This window comes from Halyomorpha halys, unplaced genomic scaffold (assembly GCF_000696795.3).
Source record: "Halyomorpha halys isolate HHAL.00 unplaced genomic scaffold, Hhal_1.1 Scaffold1157.1, whole genome shotgun sequence".
NCBI classification, from domain to species: Eukaryota; Metazoa; Arthropoda; class Insecta; order Hemiptera; family Pentatomidae; genus Halyomorpha; species Halyomorpha halys.
In genome coordinates, this window is record NW_027108759.1 from 117,699 (window position 1) to 138,435 (window position 20,737).

The window sequence follows — 20,737 nt, forward strand, 5'->3', positions numbered from 1 at the left end:
AAAATCAATAATGTAAGCTATTACTTGATATAAAATAAAATGTAATCTTAATTACATCTTTATCTTCAGATTGTACTAAAAGCCTTAAGACCCTTCAAGGGCTGTGGTTTTACAAGTGTTTCGTTTTAGAAATGTTTTACATTTGATTTTAGTCTACAAATAAAATATAAATTGTTAATTTTTCATTCTTTACAAGAATTTTGTTTTTAAATATAAAACAAACTGATTTATCAATCCATTGAACTGTTATAGAAAAAAAAATCTAAGGAAAAACTAACAACATTGAGTTAAACAATGAATTGAAGAGCTTGGCACAAAATTTGTCAAATCCATTACAAAAATTGTTTGGTAAACCAGTTTCTAAAAAATTATGCAACTCTTATTTAATCTTTTATGTAATTCCTATTCTATAGATAAACAGGATGGAATTATGCTGTTAACAAACCAACACGATAAATAGCTTTATAGAGAAACAAAGGAGCATTTTCCTTAAAATTCTTATATTTTCTAAATTTAGGTTTGTCATGTTCTTGTTCCAAGCCATTCAATTATTTAATAACTAAAAATATATAAAATCAAATACCTAAACTTCAATCTCCATATACATTGCTCTCCATGATTCTTACCATCAGTTTAACTATTGTTATTAATTTACTTAATGCAAGAACATAAAATGAACAAGACAAAAATAATTTATTCTAAATTAGCGATTTCTTTGAAAACTTTCAGACCATATTTTGTGAGAAATTTATTTATGTTCAAGTGGTATAATCATTAATTTTAATCTCTTCTTATACAGATCCAAAGTACCTTTGTACTAAATTAAATAAATTTCCTACATTTTTGTACCCTATGATGTTTTCAGCCAGGATATCATCTAGTAGCATACGCTTTTAATCCAATAGGGTCTGGTCAATTTGAGACCAAAAAGGTATCTCAGTGGCATATTTTGGAGAAGTTCCAAAAGAGAAGAGATAAAAAATTTGTTAATCTATATTTTTAGGGTGCTGATAACAAATTTCAACTTTCCCACCAAAAAAAATTTAAGGTGGGAAAAATAATTAAAAAAATAAACCATTCCTATAAAACTAAACTCATTACCTTATACTCCACTATTCTCTTCTTGAACACTGAAACCCTAAGCTAGTACCAAAGAGTCCACATGTAGTGTGGACAAAACACTGTAGTTTTGTAGCAATTGAAAGCATAAAAAACAGTTTTGCTCACAATGATGGTTTTATCATCGTATAAAATGTTTTATAGTTGTCATGATAGCATTTACTGTTGTAGTAGAACTGTCCAGGTTCATAGTTGACAGTAAAACTATTGTCATGTTAACTACCACATGTATACTTTCTTAACTACCACATGCAGCGAATAGTCGAACCTTATTAACTATAATAAGTTGGGAGGGAATACATTGTTCTGATGTGTTGTTGATTTGTTTGTTGCTAAACTTTAAATTGATTCTAATTAAAGTTTTTAACCTAATCAGCAGGAACACATTATTTCACTTTTGTATCTAACAACAGAAAACTGTCACCATAAAAATGAGCCTTAAAGCAAAATACTTTTCTATAGTTTTTTTATTAATAATTAAAAGAGGAGAATATAAAAGTAAATAACAATATCTTATCATAAATTATTAAAAGAAATTACAATAAACTGTTGGGCTAAAGTGCCACAAAATTAATAATAATAAAAAAATGGAATGGAATGGCGGTCGAAAAGTGACAAAGGGATGCAGAAAGGCTCCATGAATTGTTGTCATCATGTAACAGGCCAACAAACTTACTAGTACTATTGTAGTACTTACTTTTAATTTTAATTAAAAAATCTAAAGTGGTGTGCGAATAACACAACTTTCACTCTACATACGTCCCGTCCCCAAATTTTGTTTAAATGTAAGCTTGTGTTAAAGTTATGACTATTTTTGTGATTTTCAAAAATAAAATACCTTAAGACCAAAGAAAGGGAAAATTATAAAATAGAAATTTTATTTTTCTGTTATAAATACTTGCATTTTAAAATTTTTTGAGATGAGAATAACAAATATAAAATTCCTTCAAGAAAACATTAGTTTAACAAAAAATAACAAAGCCATAATGCAATCAGAAAAGACTGGGAGGACTCAGCTTTTCACATTAGAATTGGATATTTCTATTTTTATTTACCTTTATTTATTCATAAAATTCTTCAATATTTTGTATTAATCTATTGTATATTATTTCTAATAATAAGAAAGGTTTATTTTTTTCAAGTAAATAAAATTAAAGCAACTTTAGAAGATTTTTTAAAAATTCGTTATGTAAGCCCTGTCAGACTATTTCAAAGAGAATAAGGCCTACCTGATATTAAAAACCATTTAATTCTTCATTGACATGCTGAGTTTGATCAAAGTCACTGGTCGTTTTTGAGTAAATATGAAAAATAGATTCTATAGGATCAACTCAAAGTATCATAAGTTTATTTTATCGAAAAAGTTGCTGTCACATCCCAGGCCTGGCAGGTATAGGCCTCACTAAATATGTAATTTCAGTTTTGTACAACTTTGCTTTTGAGCTAGGCAGTTCACACACACAAAAACAAACAGACCCACACAGACCATTTTATGATACTAGGTTTTTTGAACTCAGAGGATCTCAAAACATATATTTCCATCAAAAACCCAAATTCAAAATTTTGCATGATACAAAATTTACAGTACACTGTACCTTACCTATATATGGAACATACAGTAAGGGAAAGTAAAAACATTATTGGATATTTTTTTTTTATTCTATATCTAATGTTAATGAATGAATATATGAACAATGAATTTCAATACTTAAAAATACAACACACAGCCTATACATATATATATTTAAAGATCATAATCAAATGTATTTTATTATAAAGATTTAGTAACCAAAAAAATCTTACCTGTGCTTGCAACAAAATCTCTGTTGAGAGTATCCCAAGATATAAGATCAGAAACTATTAAAGTGACAACAAAAGCTGTTGCAAGTCCTGAAATTATCCAAAACAAAAGAACTCTAGGAAGATTTGTTGAAACCCAAGCAGCTCTAAGTTTTGGGGCCCAGTTTGGATAGAGAGAGTCTTGAAGCATCACATCAGTAACACATAACCAAGTTACTAGATCTCCAATCCATGTCCCACAGGCTGCACCTTTCATAACACTAAAATATTTTTTATTGTTTAATTTTTTTTATATATATAAGTATTTTAATATGTGTGCGAATTGTTAGTTTTTAAACTTCTGTAGATTTATCTATTTTACTTTTACTATAATTATTTGATTACTTTATGTAAACTAAAAATGGTTAATTGGTAATGAGAAAATAGAATATGGAAGATAAAATTATAGAAAAAGGAAAATTAGTTTTTAGAAAATAATGATATAATGGTAAGATTAAAAATGTATTATATTTCTTAATGTAAAAACATTATTATTGATATGTCTGTTGTGCATTGATAATGTAAAAAATTTAGTAATAAGAATTAGCTGGAGAGAATAGCTAGATGTATATTAAATTAGCAAGCACACTGCTGAAATATGCATCCAAAACAATAAATAATTAAATTATTGTTCAAAAAGGTTTCAATTGGGAAAATAAAGTATCACTGGTTGTAGTTTCTTATTAAAGGATGAGCTGGTCTTTTCATAAAAACTAAACTATAAATATGTCAGGAGTCCACAACCTTTTTCATCCAAGGGGCACAGAGTATATCAGTTGAGTGAATAATACATTCACAAGTTTAAAAGGTATAATTTTTCTTTCGTCCTTCCTTAATCCAATTTTGGTTTGTTATTTTCCATAATTAACCTTTGTGATTGACCAATCAAAAAAAAAAAACAATCCTCCCAACTCAAAATTTGAGATTTTATATTTCAAGATGAATAGAATCCAAAAATCCAATCCAATGAAAATATCAAAATTACAAATCTTTACCATTTGTTCGTCCGCCATCCACTTTTCCTTCTAGACTACTAAATTGATCTTTTTCAGATTTAGCACCAAAGTCACTAGTCACCTGTGGGTTATCTTTAATTATCTGTGGATAATCCTCCCAAATCATCATTAACAGCTACCATTTTGCTTCAAAATTGCAGCAGATTACAAGTTCCATTTGCCCATATCTTGATCATATATAAAGATAGAGGAAAAATGAAGTATTCTGGAACCACTATCCAAAAGACTTAGAAAAACTAGATTAAATATAAAATTTTGAATGGACGAACCGATTTGGCAGATTATTTTTTTGTTTTGCAGAGTTTCAGCCCCTGGTGCCTGTGTACCAAATTGAGCATCAAGTTCACAATAACTAAAAAATTTGTTTTTCTATAGGTTGTAAAGCCAAAACAGATAATATGATTTCGATAAAACTTGCCTAAAATCCCTTTAATTTCTTATTTATGAAATAAATCTCCAAGAGAAAAAAAGGACTAGGTACGATTTTTTACCAATTTCAATTATGAACTAATGTATTTATTCATCTATAGTACCAGTATATATAATTTATTCATGTGTATGTAGTTTGTATTTGACCAAGAAAAGAAAAACTTAATTTAATTTAATTTTCCTCTACATTTGAGGTTTTATGTTTCAAGATAGGTAGAATCCAAAAATAAGCCCATCTCCTGTCAGCTTATCTCCGAGAACTGGGCTGAATATTTTGGGATTTCCACCAAGGTCATACATAGGTCACTGTAGGATGATCCTCAGAACATAAATCACTATTTGGCCAATTAAAGGTTTCCACATCTTGGTTATTTATGAAGATATATATGTACATAACTTCAATTAAAACTGCTACAGACATGAACATATGTGTCAATTTTTATAAAATATTATAACAATAATAAACCATTATGTAATAACTTGTAATGTATTTTAATTTGTTTCCCTTACTTTCTGCTCTTAATATTTATTTATAGTTAAAAATCTTGTAAGAAGTTTTCTTTTGCATGCCAAAATATTTCAATATGCAAGGTGAGGAAGACAAACTTCTCACTTTTCTAAAATGGCCTTGAATAAGCCTACAATTTGTCAATACTTTGAGGTGGAAAAGACAAAGACATACATAAGTTAGGAAATGATTTATTTTTCTAGTTCCATGATAGCCAAGTACCAGGGCTAATATGGAGCAGTTTGGGCTATATTTGCATCAGTGTGAGTTGATATTCATTTTTTGGTGGTTCTACAAAATGAATTTCAACTCTCCCACTTAAGGCAGCAAGCTCAAGGAGCTTAATATAAATATAAATGCTTCATTAATATGTAAACATTGTATCCATGAAAATTTTATCTATAATTTTATCACAACTTTTTAGCTAATTAACTGCACAAGATTTCATTGAAAATTTCATAAATTAGCAAATCTAAAACAATTGCCATGGTAGCCAAAGGTGCACAAAATAGGAGCCCATGGCAAGTAGGAACCATGGTGCCCCTGGGTACAGGGTTGGGGACTCCTGTTCTGTATGAGCAAGAAATAAAATAATTTATTTAATATCTAACTAATAACTAAACTAAAACATTGCAAAAGTTTTTGTGCATAAAATAAGTTTTGTTCAAATTTTAGTATAAAATTTGCAAATTAATATTATTCTTAAAATATAGAACATCATTGTCAAGTAAATTAACCTAGGCCTGGCCAAACTACACCCTGTAGAAGCTACCTAAACATAAGCATTATCTTTTATTCCAAACTATTGAAGCGAAATGCTGCCGTGTAGCAGAGTTGGGAAAAAATTAGCTATAGTTTAAACGAATAGCTAAAATTTCCAGGGAAACGATGATTCATTCATAAAATTACCATGGTTATGACCCTTATTCATAAATGAATCATTGATACATAAATATCGTTTCCCTGGAAATTTTAACTATTAGTTTAAACTATAGCTAATTTTTGCCCATCTCTGACGTGTTGAAATCCACTTTTTCACCTTCCACCTCAGTAATTTCCTCAACTGCTGTCTTCAAACTTAGAAGGGATTGAACAATGTGTCCTCAACAATTTTGATCAAAATTGTTTAAGTGATTCTGAATTTTAAAAAAAAACATCAAAAATCCAACCATTTCATTCCATGGGACCTGAAAATTGAGAAAAAAAAATAACAAATCTGCTTTATTCTATATTTCGAGTTAAGGCATATATTAATATAATTCTTTCACCAAAATATTTGTCTTAAAAAACAGAATAAAGTAAAAATGCCAACTTTAAAAAAGAAAACTTTTTAATCAAATAAGTTTTACAAAATTTTTAAATTACTAACAAAACTAACCTTATAGATTGTCAATAAAACAAAAATGGTGGTAGATTTTGATTTAGCATGCCAAAAAACTATAACATAGAAAAACTCATAAAAAAGAGGGTTCAAAATTTTCAAGTCAAGGACATATGGTTCAGTTAGAAGCTCTGTATGTATCACATCTTCAGTTCAATTTCAAATTTCTTGGACTCATTTGAAAGAGGAGAGCTTCTTCTTTCCATTAATATTAACAACTATACGATAGTACAATATAGTTGTGTAAAAAAAAAATTGCAAAGTAAAAACAAAATTGAGGTTTGTTGTGGATAATTTTGGTATGAAACCATGTAGAAACACCCTGGTTTAAACTGAATTACCTAGTTTAAGAACATTTACCAACCCTCTGAATTAAGCTTAAATGGGTCCAAAATTTAATGCTGGGCGAAATTGTTAGTCAAAAATTTATTAGTTTTGGATAAAAACTGAAGACTTTTTTTTTTAATGATATTTTAAACATAAACATTTTTTGGTGTACTGAATATAAATATGCCACAATTTTTTGGTTTGAAAAAACATATAAGATTGGTTTAGATGCTAATTTGAATATTTTTAACATTTTATTTCATTAAAAAGCTATTACTTTTTAATCTTGCATTTTTCATTTAATCTATTTAAGAAACCAAATATTTTGGTGGAAGAATCATGTTAATATCATGTCCTAAACTCAGGACATTATAATAAAGCAGTTTCATAGTGTTTATTTTTTTATATTTTATTTCTTAATTTGTATTATTTTTTTTTTTCATCTACCAGGTCACATTGAAAAATACGATCAGTATAGGTCAATTTTTTTTAATGTAGAATCACGAAAACAATGTTGATCAAAGATGGTGAGGACACACCATGTACTCCCCTCATGATCTCTTTTTAAAACCACGAATAACCATTTTTTCCTCCAATATTTTATTGGGTAGAATGGAATGAAAATCTGAGATGGTTGGTATACATAATTAAACAAAGAATTATTTAAAGTAAACAATATATGTACTGCTTACACCAGAGTTGAATAAGGATTAAAATGGAGACTTTACTGTTAGAAATGAATTAATGCACAAAAACTTTTGTAACAACCTAATAATTTCAATTATTTATTTTTATTAAACTACGGATTTATTACATGGAATAGTATAGGATATGAAACAGACTGGACATCTATTTTATAAACGTAACCTTTTAATCTCTTCTTTTTTATTACAGTACAAAAAAATTATGGCTCTATTTTTTGAAGATTTAATATAACAATTTCAGTAAAACAATTAAGCTACAAATTAAATCTGTATAAATACTTACGCTGAGTTAGAAAGGCCCATTCGACTATCAATATGGTAGCGAGGTTTATTGTAGAAAATATGCAATATAAGATTATAAATATGAGAAAATATATACAATGAAAGAATCACAGTCAGAAACATAGCAATCCAAGAGCCCTACAAATGACAATATCAAATTTTCAATTTATCCTAGGTCAAGGATTAATGGCGATTCATTATTGTAGTTAATGAACACACCTGTTCATCTCGGAACATTTTCAGCCTCAAGTACTTTCCAAAAATAATGCTATGAAGAACTAACTTTCCAATAACAAGGCCACTCAATATTGCCAGTACCCACATAAGAACCTATTAAGCAAACAAAAAAATTAATAGAAATGTAATTCAATAAAACTAAGGTTCTTAATATAATAGGTAATTCAAGGAAAACTTACTTTTACAAGAGACCACCTCCAATCTGGGGGATACTTTGTACATACAAAACTGAATACATTGCCGACCATTGGAACAACTGATTCTGGAAAGATGAAAACAAATAATCCTCTTAAGCATAACATTTTATCAATAGCAGGAAATTTAATCAATCTATTATTATTGCACATTTACGATATTATAATACCATTTTAAACTGTGGAAAATACATTTTTATCTAGATTGTTTCTTTTGATTTTTTTTTTTTTTTTTACTTCTATTTCTTTGCATTAAGCTGCAACACAATTCATAACTCGATCAAGTTTTTAAAAAATCCAAAATAGCACTACTGTTAACCATATCCCTGGATATTAACTTTTTTATTGTAAATTGATAAAACTTTATTTAAGAATGATATAACAAATTGATTTATAACAAAGAATTTTAATAGTTTACAAATAAAATATTTTAATTTTTTAACATAATGGCTTGGAGGAAAATAAATATTAGATCTTTACTGACCACACTCCGATCAACTTGTTATATGATATCACAATAATATCATAATTCATAGAACCTATTAACAAGTCCACTACACATGGTTAAAAAATAAAAGACAACTAAAAACCTTTTATGGATGTAGACAACAAAATAATGTCACAATATCTGACAGATAATCGATAATCCTTTTTCAGTATAGAAGATTGTACTCCCATAAAATGAGACAGTATATCCAATATTTGATTAAGCTAACAAGTACCACAAAATATAAATTGCATCTAATATTTCAAATATTTCTTACAAAGTTATTTTCAAAAAATTTAATAGTATAATTAGTAGTAAATATTTTTTAATTGTTGAAAAGTATATTATTTTACCAGTGTGACTATGAGAAATTGGATCTTCTGCAAAAAGAAGAAAATTGCAAAAAATTACAAGGAGGGTAGTAAACTGTCTAAGGTATGGATGTTGAAAAAGGTAACGCAGATCCTTCGTATCAACATGCAAAGAAGTCAACGGACCAGCAGCAGATCTTCGTCTCTCAGCAGAAACACTTTCTTCCCAAGAACTTGGTTTTCTCTGAAAGAAATTTATAAAAACATTCTCAATAATTTACTACAAATTAATATAAATGGGGAAAGGTTGGTATTTATGAGATAGATATACCATTTTATGAAACCTTTTGAAATAAAAGAGTATAAGAAAGAAAAACATAACTAAATAATGAACCTTGGATTCATCTGCTGTAACTAACATTACATAATTGTATATGACAATAATAACTAGAGGGTATAATTTAAAGGGAAATTGGTTTCTTTAATGAAGATATTTGAATTGGCAAAACATTAATAAGCTAGTAACTAACTTTATCCAGACAAAATTAAAGCTGTTAGTAAGAATCTATCAAAAATAACCCAATTATATTTTTCTCTAATTAGAGTTTTACTGTTATTTATAACTTGTTCTTGTTGTTAGATACATGATATTGACAAAGACAAATAAAATTAATTCAATTAAGGGCAGGTTTATAATTTACTTACATTAGGTTTTGTCTTAACTTGGTTAAGAGCACCAGACCAAACAGCTGCAAGAGAAGATCGGGAAGATGGAAGAAGAGGCTCCACGATTCGCAAACAACCTGCATCTATAGACATAAAAGCTCAAGGTTTATTTAAAACAGAATATCAGAAATCAAATAAAACAGTTTTGTAAACCAGATCAATAAATACAGTGTTGTATATTTCTTTTTCATTTAATATTTTAAAAAATTTGTTCACTTGTTTTATTACTTACTAGCTGCTACTTACCATTATCTGAGCCATAAAATCTAGCAATTTTATGTTTCCTTTTCCCTTCTCGTACACTATAACGAATATGAATATTTTGATGCCTATGAATGGGTCGACTAAATAGGGCTGGTGTCGAGTTTGAACCTCCTCCAAAGCAACAACTTTCCTGTAAATTATCAATATTTTATAAACATTTATAGTATAAGTGTAAAATTAATGTTTTAAAAAACTTATCTGTACGTGATAAATTTTAGAATTTAATTCATCTTAATCAAAAAAAGAAATTTATAGACATTGAATATAATTTACTGGACGTAAAATTATATTAAAAAATATTATGAAATTTACCAAGGTAATTCAGAACCAGAACCACACATGCTTTAGAAATCTCTGAAATGACTACTGACAACTTACAATTTGTAAGCCTGTTAAATGGACATTCGAACAGACTAAAGACATTCAAATGGAATCAAGTAGTGTAAAAATTAAGAGAAAATAAATAGGAACTAATAGAGCATATCTTGTCTGATTTATACATATACAGGAAAAATCTGAATTTTTTTTGCTGGATTATCTTTTACTATGTTATGAAAATTTAGATTGAATATACTTAAAAATATTAACAGAAACATAAAAGTTATTTTAAACAATATATACCTTATCTGTTACCATAAGTGATCCACCAGTACTTCTATCAATATATGGGGTTGTTTTAGCTACTTCTGTCCAATAATCCGAACCAGTTCGTACATGTGTTTTCTTTTTTGGTGTTTCAAAACTTGCATTACGTTCTAGACCAAGCTTTCGTACACCTCCCTCCTCATTCAGCTCATAGTTATTATTCATTATTTATCCATTTAAGTCTTTATTCTATAACTTCAACTTTCAATTAGTAAAATAAAGTTTTTCTTGTTTTGTTTTTTTAAATAAAATCTCCCATTAAAATAAAATTTAAGTTAAATACTTTGATGGAGCAAACATTGATCCCACTTTAACCTTTCATATAAGGCAACTCCTGACCAAAAAGTCTGTATACAATATAATATAAGGCATAATTATTGATTTTTATTTAAATAACTAACAATTATAAATTTTCATGTAATTAATTTTTATGACTATCCAATTCCTGAAGGCTGGAAGAGCAGATGGCTGGAAAGGAGGAGGGAATGCGTCATGAGTCTTGACTATTTATAAAAAAGGATTGTTTTTTGAACTGCATAGCCTTTCTGAAAATCACAAAAACAAATTAGAAAAGGTATAAAATATAGAATAATAGAACTACTAAACATAAATTAATACTAAGCTATTTAGTTTCTTAATACAACGAAAAAAGAATAAACTTTATATTGATATTCTAAAATAAACATTGCACTGTCTTTTTTTAATAATTTTGTGTGTGAACAAGATTAATAATATAAACTATTGTTTAAATGAAAAATAATAAATTACTTATATTGTTTCCTAGGTAGTAACAGTTCCAATAAGGGCTGATTTAAACTAGAATATAATTGAGCTTCCATAATCATGGATGCAGCTAATGAAGCTTAAGAAATGAGAACAAAATTTTCTTAACAATATGAAAAATTAATAGGTCTGATGGTGGGAAAGAAAAAATACATACTTTAGTCCTGATCCTAGTTAAAACACAACAAAAAACATATGAATCTAACTGAGGAGGGCAAAAGCTATGGATCATATTGAGAGTAAAAGGTGGTTTCATTGACAGCTATTTATGTATGTCTAAAAATATTTAGGTATAGCAGACAAGAAGAAGACAGAAATAATTAATAAAATGAATGGAATATGGGTGCGGTAAAAAAAAACTCAAATAGTAGATAATTATACTATTTATTGAGCCAACGTTTCGCCCCACGTTGCAGGGCTTCGTCAGGGCTAAAAAAGATACAAACACTATAGTTACAAAAAGGAAAAAAAGAAAAAAACATAAGTGTAAAATAACAGGGGTATAAAATGTAAAAAAGTAAGATATAACAATTTCCATATTACAATTTCCCTCCGAAAATTACTAACAAACTACTCGATTCTTACATTAACCATGTTACTCCAATCCCTCCTGTCCTCAACTCTTCTCAACCCACTCCACCACTTTTTCAGTACAGGTCGCTTCCGTATATATCCCCATTCTTTCCGATAAAATTCAAAAATCAACTATTCCCACCCTACTTCTTGGCTTGAAGTCCCACAATAAAATTTCCTATCTTTTTTCCAAATTGAAAGACCCTACTCATATCTTACACCATTCCAATGTGGCTTACCGGATACCCTGTTCAACCCCATGCTGCAATTCCTTCTATATCGGTGAAACTAAAAACCAACTTAAGAACCGCATTTCCCAGCACAAAACTTCCATCAACTCCTGTAATCCACTTGCATCATCTAAATTATCAGAACACGCATTAAAACTGAATCATACTTTTAATTTCGACAATCCTTCCATTCTTGCCACTGTCCCCAACCACACCAAACGTCTCATCTCAGAGTCCATTAACATAAATTTGACTGAGAATTTCATCAATCATAAAGTTGATAAAGACTGCATCTCCCTTAAATATCGACACATTTTGAACATAATAAAATCCTCATAACACTTTTTCCTGCATTTCAGAAGCCCATTTTCTTGTCATATCTTTTATTCTTGTTTTTCTAAATTCTCACTTTTTTTTTTTTAATTTTTTTATATTCACTATCCTTCCTGTTTCATTTATATTCATGTATCTATCTTTTAATTTATATTCATGTGTTATCTTCTTAAGTGTACTTATATTAATTACTTTATTATTAATTTTCTATTATATTTTACACTTTTCTGTATCCCCGCTCATTTGGTATATTTTGTTTCTTAATTACTTACACACATTCTATCCCATTATTTTATAATTTACTTTTCCTCCATTTTACTGCCATCCCCACTCCTCCCAATACCAACCGTCAATTTGTTTTTGACTGCCGTCAAAACAGGTATGCATTCTGTCTCATCATTTGATTTGTCTTTTTTTTTCTTTTTTCATCTCTTTATTTGTACTTTCTTTAATATTTCTTCTCTTATCTATCTGTTACTATTACCCTTATCATTTACTATTTACAACCTTTAATTTTTCTTATTATATCTTACTTTTTTACATTTTATACCCCTGTTATTTTACACTTATGTTTTTTTCTTTTTTTCCTTTTTGTAACTATAGTGTTTGTATCTTTTTTAACCCTGACGAAGCCCTGCAAAGTGGGGCGAAACATTGGCTCAACAAAATAGTATAATTATCTACTATTTGAGTTTTTTTTTTACCACACCCGGACCATATTCCATTCATCTATACACACGGTCAATCAATTATCTTCCAATTAATAAAATGGTTTAATAGGGACTGAAGACAAATAAGTATTAAGATTGTGGTTATAAGAATTTCAAGTTTTAAACCTCAAAAATATGTATAGATTCCTAGCAGAAACCAAGCACAACAATTATTAATAATAGAAGATCTCAGAAATGTCACTCAAAGCAATATTCTAACAATAATTGATTAAGACCATAGCATCAGCTTGACTAATGTGCTAGTCAAAAGAGTATACATACAATGAAAGCATTTAATTTAACAAGAAACTAACAAAACTAAACCATTTATGGACAACCTGGACTTAAATTATTTTAGAAAATGGCATGTTTATAAATATTAAACCTACAAGAGTTGGACAAAACAATAAAGGCTGATAAAGACAAGTAATAAACACAAAAATTCCATGATTTTTGTTCAGGAACTATTCATGTCAAAATGAATATCAACTTTTATCATTACAAATTTAATTTCAGAAACAGCACAAAAACATAATCCATTTTTCAAGAACATCTATAACTCTACATTAAAATAACATACTTACTATATAACTTATAACTTTTCAATAAACTTGAGGTACTTATTTTAATATATACTTATGCAACTAGGCAGTGACATGGTTTAAAAAAAGTTAAAAGTGGAGCCAATAAATACTTATAAGAAATAAATAAATTTAATGAGAAAATGATATTAAACTAAACTAAATCGTTCGAAAATTGACATATAAAATCAAGAACAAGACGTTATAAAATAAACAACTAAATAACTTTATAACCTTTCTAACCTGACACACTGAATAGAGGTTAGAGACAAAGAAACAAACTTAAAACTTAGTCAAATATTACATGATCAAGCATTATAAGAACACAATAGTTATTAATAACTACTTTGTTCTGAAATGAATCTCCTTAGTAATGAATCATTCATTACTATACTTGTTATTAATAATTATTTCATTCATTTACATTTATATTCTTTTAGTTTACTTGGATCCTCTTTATATATAACCTTCTATGTATATTCTTAAATTATTATTATTCTTTACAATATTTGATTTTTTTTTCATTTAGCACTGATGAAGTCTATGAAATTGGGGAGAAATGTTACTGAGAAATAGTTGTTTTCTACTGTTTTTTATATCTAGAACATCTTCTATAATTGATTACGTACGGCCAACAAATAATTTCCCGATATTTTTGTTTAATTTTAACAATCTGATAATAAAACTAGTGTGGTCCCTTTGGTTCTTAATTGACGTAGAAGACGCTTCGGCATTGAATTAACCAATTACCTCCTCGGTAATTTAACTTTTTAAATTACAGAAATTAGGACAGATTTAATTCTCTGAGTTTTCATTTTCTATAAGCAGTAACTGAAGGGTTGCCATTCGTTTCAGTACGTTATAAAGGGTCCAAAACTAAGTTCTTCATACCGTATGTCCGGAGTCGTTTTCTAGCTGAAAAATATAAGCTTCTCTTTTTCCACATTTTTCAGCTCTAATAGGGAGATTTCTTTGTAAAATGTCAACATATATGATGATGCATTATCCCATCCAGTTCAAGAGATCCTATTCCAGCAGCGTTCATACAACCCCAGACAAACAATCTCGCAAGAGATCATAACACAAAAAAAGGCTATCCTATACTAATATTTAAAAAGCGCCTGAAATTGAAAAACATTCAAATGTATGGGACATAGTTTAGTACTTGATTGGACATTTGAAGTTCTTGCCTAGTAAGGATATTTGACAATATTCCATATACTTTATTTTTTCTTTGTTGGACTAAATGACCATCATGTTATGCATGTCCAGTTAGTGCGCAGCCTAAGGCATTGAAGACAGGAGACAACTTAAAGATGAAGAAAAGTATAAGGATCATAGCTAGATGTTGGTAGTAAATATAAATATTTACCTCCAAAAGGATTGAAGGAGGGAAAAAATAAGTTTATGAGCGAAACCAGTAGATAAATTACCAAAATAACCTTCCAACAGAGTTGGATAAAATTTATCTTAGATAATGGAATTTCAGACAAAGTTATTTATTATGCCATGGGTATAATAAAGATAATCCCTTTATCCTAACCCCCAAATAGGAATAATTTTAATTTATTTCATATCTTATCTTAGAAATTATTTTAATAAAAACGCATTCAATTGATAATAATAATTCCAATCAAGTACAAAAAAAAAATAGTATAGGTTATATTTTTTTTCAAAGAATGATTTCTGGTGAATCTAACCCAAATATAAAGTTTTTTTTTTCCTACGCCACAGGAAGTGGGCTATAACGCCATTTCCCTCTCACAGCCCAATACAATTGGGATAATGTCATCAACAACCAAATATAAAGTACAGAAAATGAGACATTTTTTAAAAACCCTTATTTTTGGTTGCCTTGTTTGGGGTAAAGATGGGCAGCATTTAATTACATTTCTTTGAGTATTTTGGTAGTGGTACAGTGTTGCAACAACTCACAAGTAGTTTCTCAAGTTGGACTTGGGAGTTTATCTTCTTATCGATCTTACTTCCAAGCTCTTTGAATGCTCCCATTGGATCATTTATAGATATTCCATCAGAATACAACTTCTACTTCCATCAATTGCCTATTATGTTGTTGCTATTTGTCCATGGAGTTCTGGAAGTACAGATACCTGGAAAATCTGCACTTTTTATGTAGCAATAGCTGCAAAAATCTACCCCCATCTGGGGGAGGTTAGTGATTAATGATAACCCCTCTCTTCAAAAATTGGCATTGGGTTAAAAATATAATTCCAGAAATCAATTTTATTAGGAGTGTAGCTGGTCACTACATTATCCAGGACCACTTGGTGCCCCATCTTCAAGCTGAGCTCTAATCCCACACAATAGGTCACATTCCCTTCCTACTCACTCTAATCTAGGATTTAAAATGTATCAATGCTTCAGACTGGGCTGCATATTTGGTACTGAATGTAAACTGATGATTTCAACACTACCAATCAAATGATTAGGGGAGCGGGATGGCCACCTGGCTACTAACTCTAAGGACCCGAGTTCAAATCCAGCAGGGCAGAAAATGTTGTTTTTTCAGAAAATTTTTTGTTTCTCACAGCCGTGAGTCAACTCCTGTGGGTTCTTGGAGCCCTCCTGGGCTCCACCCAGCCTCTAAAATTGGGTACCCTTAATTGGGTAAAAATCTGATAATCAAGCATGATTCTGACCAAATTACCTCCTTGCACAAAGAAGGTTCTCCTTTCCATCCTAAAGAATTGATTAATTATAAAGTGGATCAAAGGGTATTTCATTTCTTTTTAATAATTTCATTAGTTAATTATGTTTGATGTTGTTTCCATTGGAAATAAAAGTTATAATGATGATCTGATCCAATATTTTTATAAATATTTACCTATAAAAGGATTAAAGGAGGGGAAAAGTCAAGTTTTTAAGTGTAACCAACCTCTAAATTTGTTCTGTTAGTCACTGAGGGAAACAAAGGAAAATGGAAGAGAAAAATTACCTAGAAAAAATAAATTCAGTAGATAAATTTTATTTATAAACTTAAAACTACAATTTTAAACATATATAAACATTACCTTCATATAAATATTTTAAAAATATGGCTATTAAAAAATTTAATAATCTGGTTTCTAAACCAACCAAGATTTAAATAAACTATTCATTAATAAATAAACTATTAATTGGCAAATAAACAATTATTTGATAAATTCCTAATTTTTAAAATAAAAACAGAAAAGTAAATACATCTCATCTCATAAAAATATAAACTACCAAATTGACCAAGTCTAAAACTATTCTCTCCTCCCAAATTTTTATTTCTTAACTTATTTAAGAAAAACAGAATATGGGTCATTCTCACACAAAGGGACAGAAGTGATGTTCAGATCATTTGTGGCTTCCCATTCATAATTTCAAAACTGGGAAATTTTTTAATTGTAGGACGAAACTATAACTAAAATTGAAATTATTCTCCTGGTCCACAACACCTGTATGGTTGCCTCCTCATGTATTCCAGCCTAGTGCACCTCTCCTGATCTTAGTCCACAAGACCTTTTCCTCCAGTGGATCACCAGCAGTGAGTGGTCAAGTCCTTCCGAATGTTAAGTTTGTTGGCCCACCACTTCCTTCCACCGGTAGATGAACTGAAGAAGGGATAGTTCTCTTCTTCCATCAGATGGGGAAAGTCCGATTAGGTAAAGGGGAAGATCCCAATCTTTCTGGACAACGTGCAATCCACTACCACGTGTTCCGTTGTTTCAGGGACTCCAAAGGTGGGGATTATTAGGATTTGCGAGACCCTTACTAGTCTGAGCACCTAGCTTGCCTATAATCTTGACCGAGCAGTGGGGAAAAACTCTTTTCCCCACAAACAATAATTTGTTTATTTAATTTTAAACAAAAATTTTAATTTCACCTAAACTATTGACTTGGTCAGTAATGCTTTAAAATATAAAATCATATCAAACAATGTATTGCTATTAAATAAACAAATATATTTTAAAATTAAATAATACAGTACAGTATTGGTAATCCAAATTCTGGTTAATCTTAACCATTTTCAGTTAATTATTGAGGATCATTATTTCTTATATTATAAAACATAGGATGGATAAAGATCCATCAAAGCTTTCTTAAAAAGTGGAGAAATATTATTTTTGAAAGATACAAACATAAATGTCAGATGTATGTACATATATGCACAGGCGCAGATGTATGTACATATATGCACAGGCGCAGATGTATGTACATATATGCACAGGCGCACATGTATACCAGCACGCACACACACACAGAGTAATTTTAACAGGCTATTGTAATCATTAGTTTGGATTACTAAGACAGTACTATAAATACAAATTATACTGGCATTAAAACTTTTAAACATTTGAAACAAAGCAAAAAATAAAAATATTTAACAATATATCTCTTTTTATGGCTAAATGTTATATCTTAACCTTATTCAGCATCATAATATTTCACCCTGAAACATAAAAAGTGAATATTATATAAAATAATAATCATGAATAAACCAGCCTTATAGTTAACCATATGACTCTATAATATAATTCTAAGTCAATCTGATACTCAGGAGTGTGGCACACCCAAAAAGTTAAATTACAACAAAATTTTGTTTTTTATATTCTTGAAGGCTTATGTGCCATTCACTGATTAGCTTGGTCATCAGAAAAAAAAAAGTTATTTCAAGGTTAATTGTTTAATAGATTTAAATTATATCAAATTTTAATATCAATATCACTAAATTATCAAAATCTTCAATAGTTTTTATTTGAAAATAAATCAACCACAGAGAAATTAAAAACAAATTATGTCTAAAATAGTTATACACTAAAGAAGAAAAAATGTCTGATTCAGATACTGAATGAAGGGGACACTCACTGCAATCCCAACAAACAGCCACCGCTTCTTGCTCATGTTCTTTACAGATAGGTCTCATATATTGGGGACAGAGTTCACCAAGCGTTTCATCCTTAATCGATATGTCATATTTAAAAATTTAGCACATTTGAAATGGCAATAAGGTAGTAAAGTTTTTTTTTTCAAATAGAATTCCTGAACTGTGTTTTGTCTCTTATAACCAGCCAATCACATGTTTAAAATGAAATTAATTAAACCCTTTATCTAATGAAACCTCTTGGTTATCAGTCTGTCTGAGCCATGATAATCTCAAGAACAGTTGAACTGATCATGACGCTATTTTATTTCTTTTTTAGTATTTTAACCCTAATGTCAGTGTACTGAAGCAGGAATACAGTACGTAGTGGTAGTTTTTCAGAAAAACATGTTTTTCTGTAGACTGTAGCAACAAAAGTTCAAACAAATTCAATGAAATTTATTTATTTAAACCCTTCCACTAAACCTTTCATATATATCACAAATCCTCAAGAAAGTAGGGGAAAAAAATGCCCATAATTAAACAATAATATATATATGTATATATAGTTGACCGTAAAAATTTTAAAAGAATTGACTCACCAGACTTCCTAGAGAGATAATCCAGATTAAATATAAGAAGATATCTTATATCTTCTTATATTTAACCAATAGATTTCAAGGTAAACTAAGTATGTTTATTTGAAAGGAATGAAATTCCCTTCCTCTCCCCAACGAAGAAAAAAAAAAAAAAAAAAAACGATATTGAATAAGTATTAAGAGAAATACAGCTTTTTACTCGCATCTTTACTTTCCTTAACACCTAGGCCTATGTAAAGAGAGAATTGTAATCAGGTCAAATTTTCTATCCACAGTTTTCAATTGATCTAACTATTTTATTTTACAGCCTCATGTATACCATAAATCCTTGAAAAAAGGCATAAAAAAAAAATTACAAAGTAAAGAAAACTTATTTATGGTAAAGTCTAAGAGAAGCTTCACTACATTATGGTTTGATAAATAAAAATTTCTAAAGGTTTCTTTTAACAAAATGGAGAAAATAACAAAACTAGAAAAAAAGCAAAACAAAGTATTACTTAGCAATACATAGAATTATTTTGTTTTTTATTTATATTCCAGGGTTCTTAACTAGATAAAATAAATAACCAACTTTTGAGACTTTAAAACGATTGATTTTAAAAGTGTTTAACTAACTTATGACAAATAAATAAAATAACATTTTAATATTATAACAAAGAAATAAAATAAAATTTTAATATAACTATAAAAGATAAACACATACCTCTGTCTGTTAGCATTTCTCTTACTCTGTCTCCGTTTTTCACCTTGTGGCATAGCTGTATACCGGTCTGTATGGGCTCTGTGGAGACGCAATTCTTTCTGCGGTAGCTCTTTGGCCTGTAAAAACCAATTGTAAATATGCAATACACCAGTAATTTATTTCCTTCAACAATAATCAATTCAAAATCAACAAATAATAAATACAATGTTGAATTAGTCGAATCAATAGGAGCAAAGGAGTGCTAAATAATGATGTAACATACAAATTATTTTTACAGATTTCTTTGGGTTAAGAGCATATTTGCTTCTATATTGAGACTTTTTTTTTTCTTCTATAATATGAATCAACTAAAACATTTCAAGGTTTTTTGGTATAAAGGAATAGTATAACATACTTAATGTCAATCTTTAAAATTAAATTATCAATAACGTACCAAAGTCAAACTTTTAAGTGAAAGTTTATAGAATCTAATGAAATTGATATTTCACCCTTTTTACACTACTCCACCACTTAGGATCGAATGGGACCAATGATTATCAAAATGTAGGTGCGTCAATGAAAATACATTGAAAGTCAAGGTGTTTAAGTAAGGCACCCCCTCACTTCTGAAAGGAAATTCATGATGCCATCTAGTGGCAAAGATATGCAGTAAGAAGCCTGGGCAGCCATCTTGGTCCCAAAACATAGGAGTGAGTACCAGAAAAGAAGCCATCGTGGCCAGTACCAGTAAAGTAGCCATCTTGACCTGTGGTTGTTCTGTTGGTGAAGAAAGAGACAGTACTCTTCAGGAAAGTCTCTTCTCATAAATCATGAGGGAGTAAATCTGTACACTCAGGCGAGGGAGGCGGCGGCGGGAGGATGAGGAAAAAGAACCAAGAGGAACCCTTCTTTCATGTACATCTTCAAA

The 20,737-nt window shown here is 29.3% G+C and overlaps 2 protein-coding genes across 10 annotated transcripts in view; both read right to left on the minus strand.

The window, feature by feature from the left end:
- LOC106688586 (transmembrane protein 117) overlaps positions 1 to 14,122 on the minus strand; it is a 59,487-nt gene extending 45,365 nt beyond the window's left edge. For 8 of the 9 annotated variants that reach the window (XR_010843307.1, XM_067047054.1, XM_067047050.1 and 5 more), the window contains exons 1-9: positions 13,683 to 13,905; positions 10,446 to 11,014; positions 9,807 to 9,954; positions 9,540 to 9,643; positions 8,877 to 9,078; positions 8,022 to 8,104; positions 7,825 to 7,935; positions 7,607 to 7,743; positions 2,923 to 3,179 (exon numbers count right to left, since the gene is read on the minus strand). Coding sequence is in view for 8 of the 9 variants with exons in the window: in XM_067047054.1 (XP_066903155.1) it covers positions 2,923 to 3,179; positions 7,607 to 7,743; positions 7,825 to 7,935; positions 8,022 to 8,104; positions 8,877 to 9,078; positions 9,540 to 9,643; positions 9,807 to 9,954; positions 10,446 to 10,634 (1,231 nt within the window). In the remaining variant the exon portion in view is untranslated. Of the gene's footprint in view, positions 1 to 2,922; positions 3,180 to 7,606; positions 7,744 to 7,824; positions 7,936 to 8,021; positions 8,105 to 8,876; positions 9,079 to 9,539; positions 9,644 to 9,806; positions 9,955 to 10,445; positions 11,015 to 13,682; positions 13,906 to 14,103 lie in introns of those variants that run through there. The other variant, XM_067047052.1, reaches the window with a different exon arrangement.
- Positions 14,123 to 18,059: 3,937 nt separating this feature from the next.
- Positions 18,060 to 20,737, minus strand: part of LOC106688594 (chromobox protein homolog 1) — an 11,635-nt gene continuing 8,957 nt past the window's right edge. The window contains exons 4-5 of the mRNA XM_014433131.3: positions 19,831 to 19,946; positions 18,060 to 18,117 (exon numbers count right to left, since the gene is read on the minus strand). Coding sequence (XP_014288617.1) covers positions 18,093 to 18,117; positions 19,831 to 19,946 — 141 coding nt within the window. The 3' untranslated portion in view covers positions 18,060 to 18,092. The remainder of the gene's footprint in view (positions 18,118 to 19,830; positions 19,947 to 20,737) is intronic.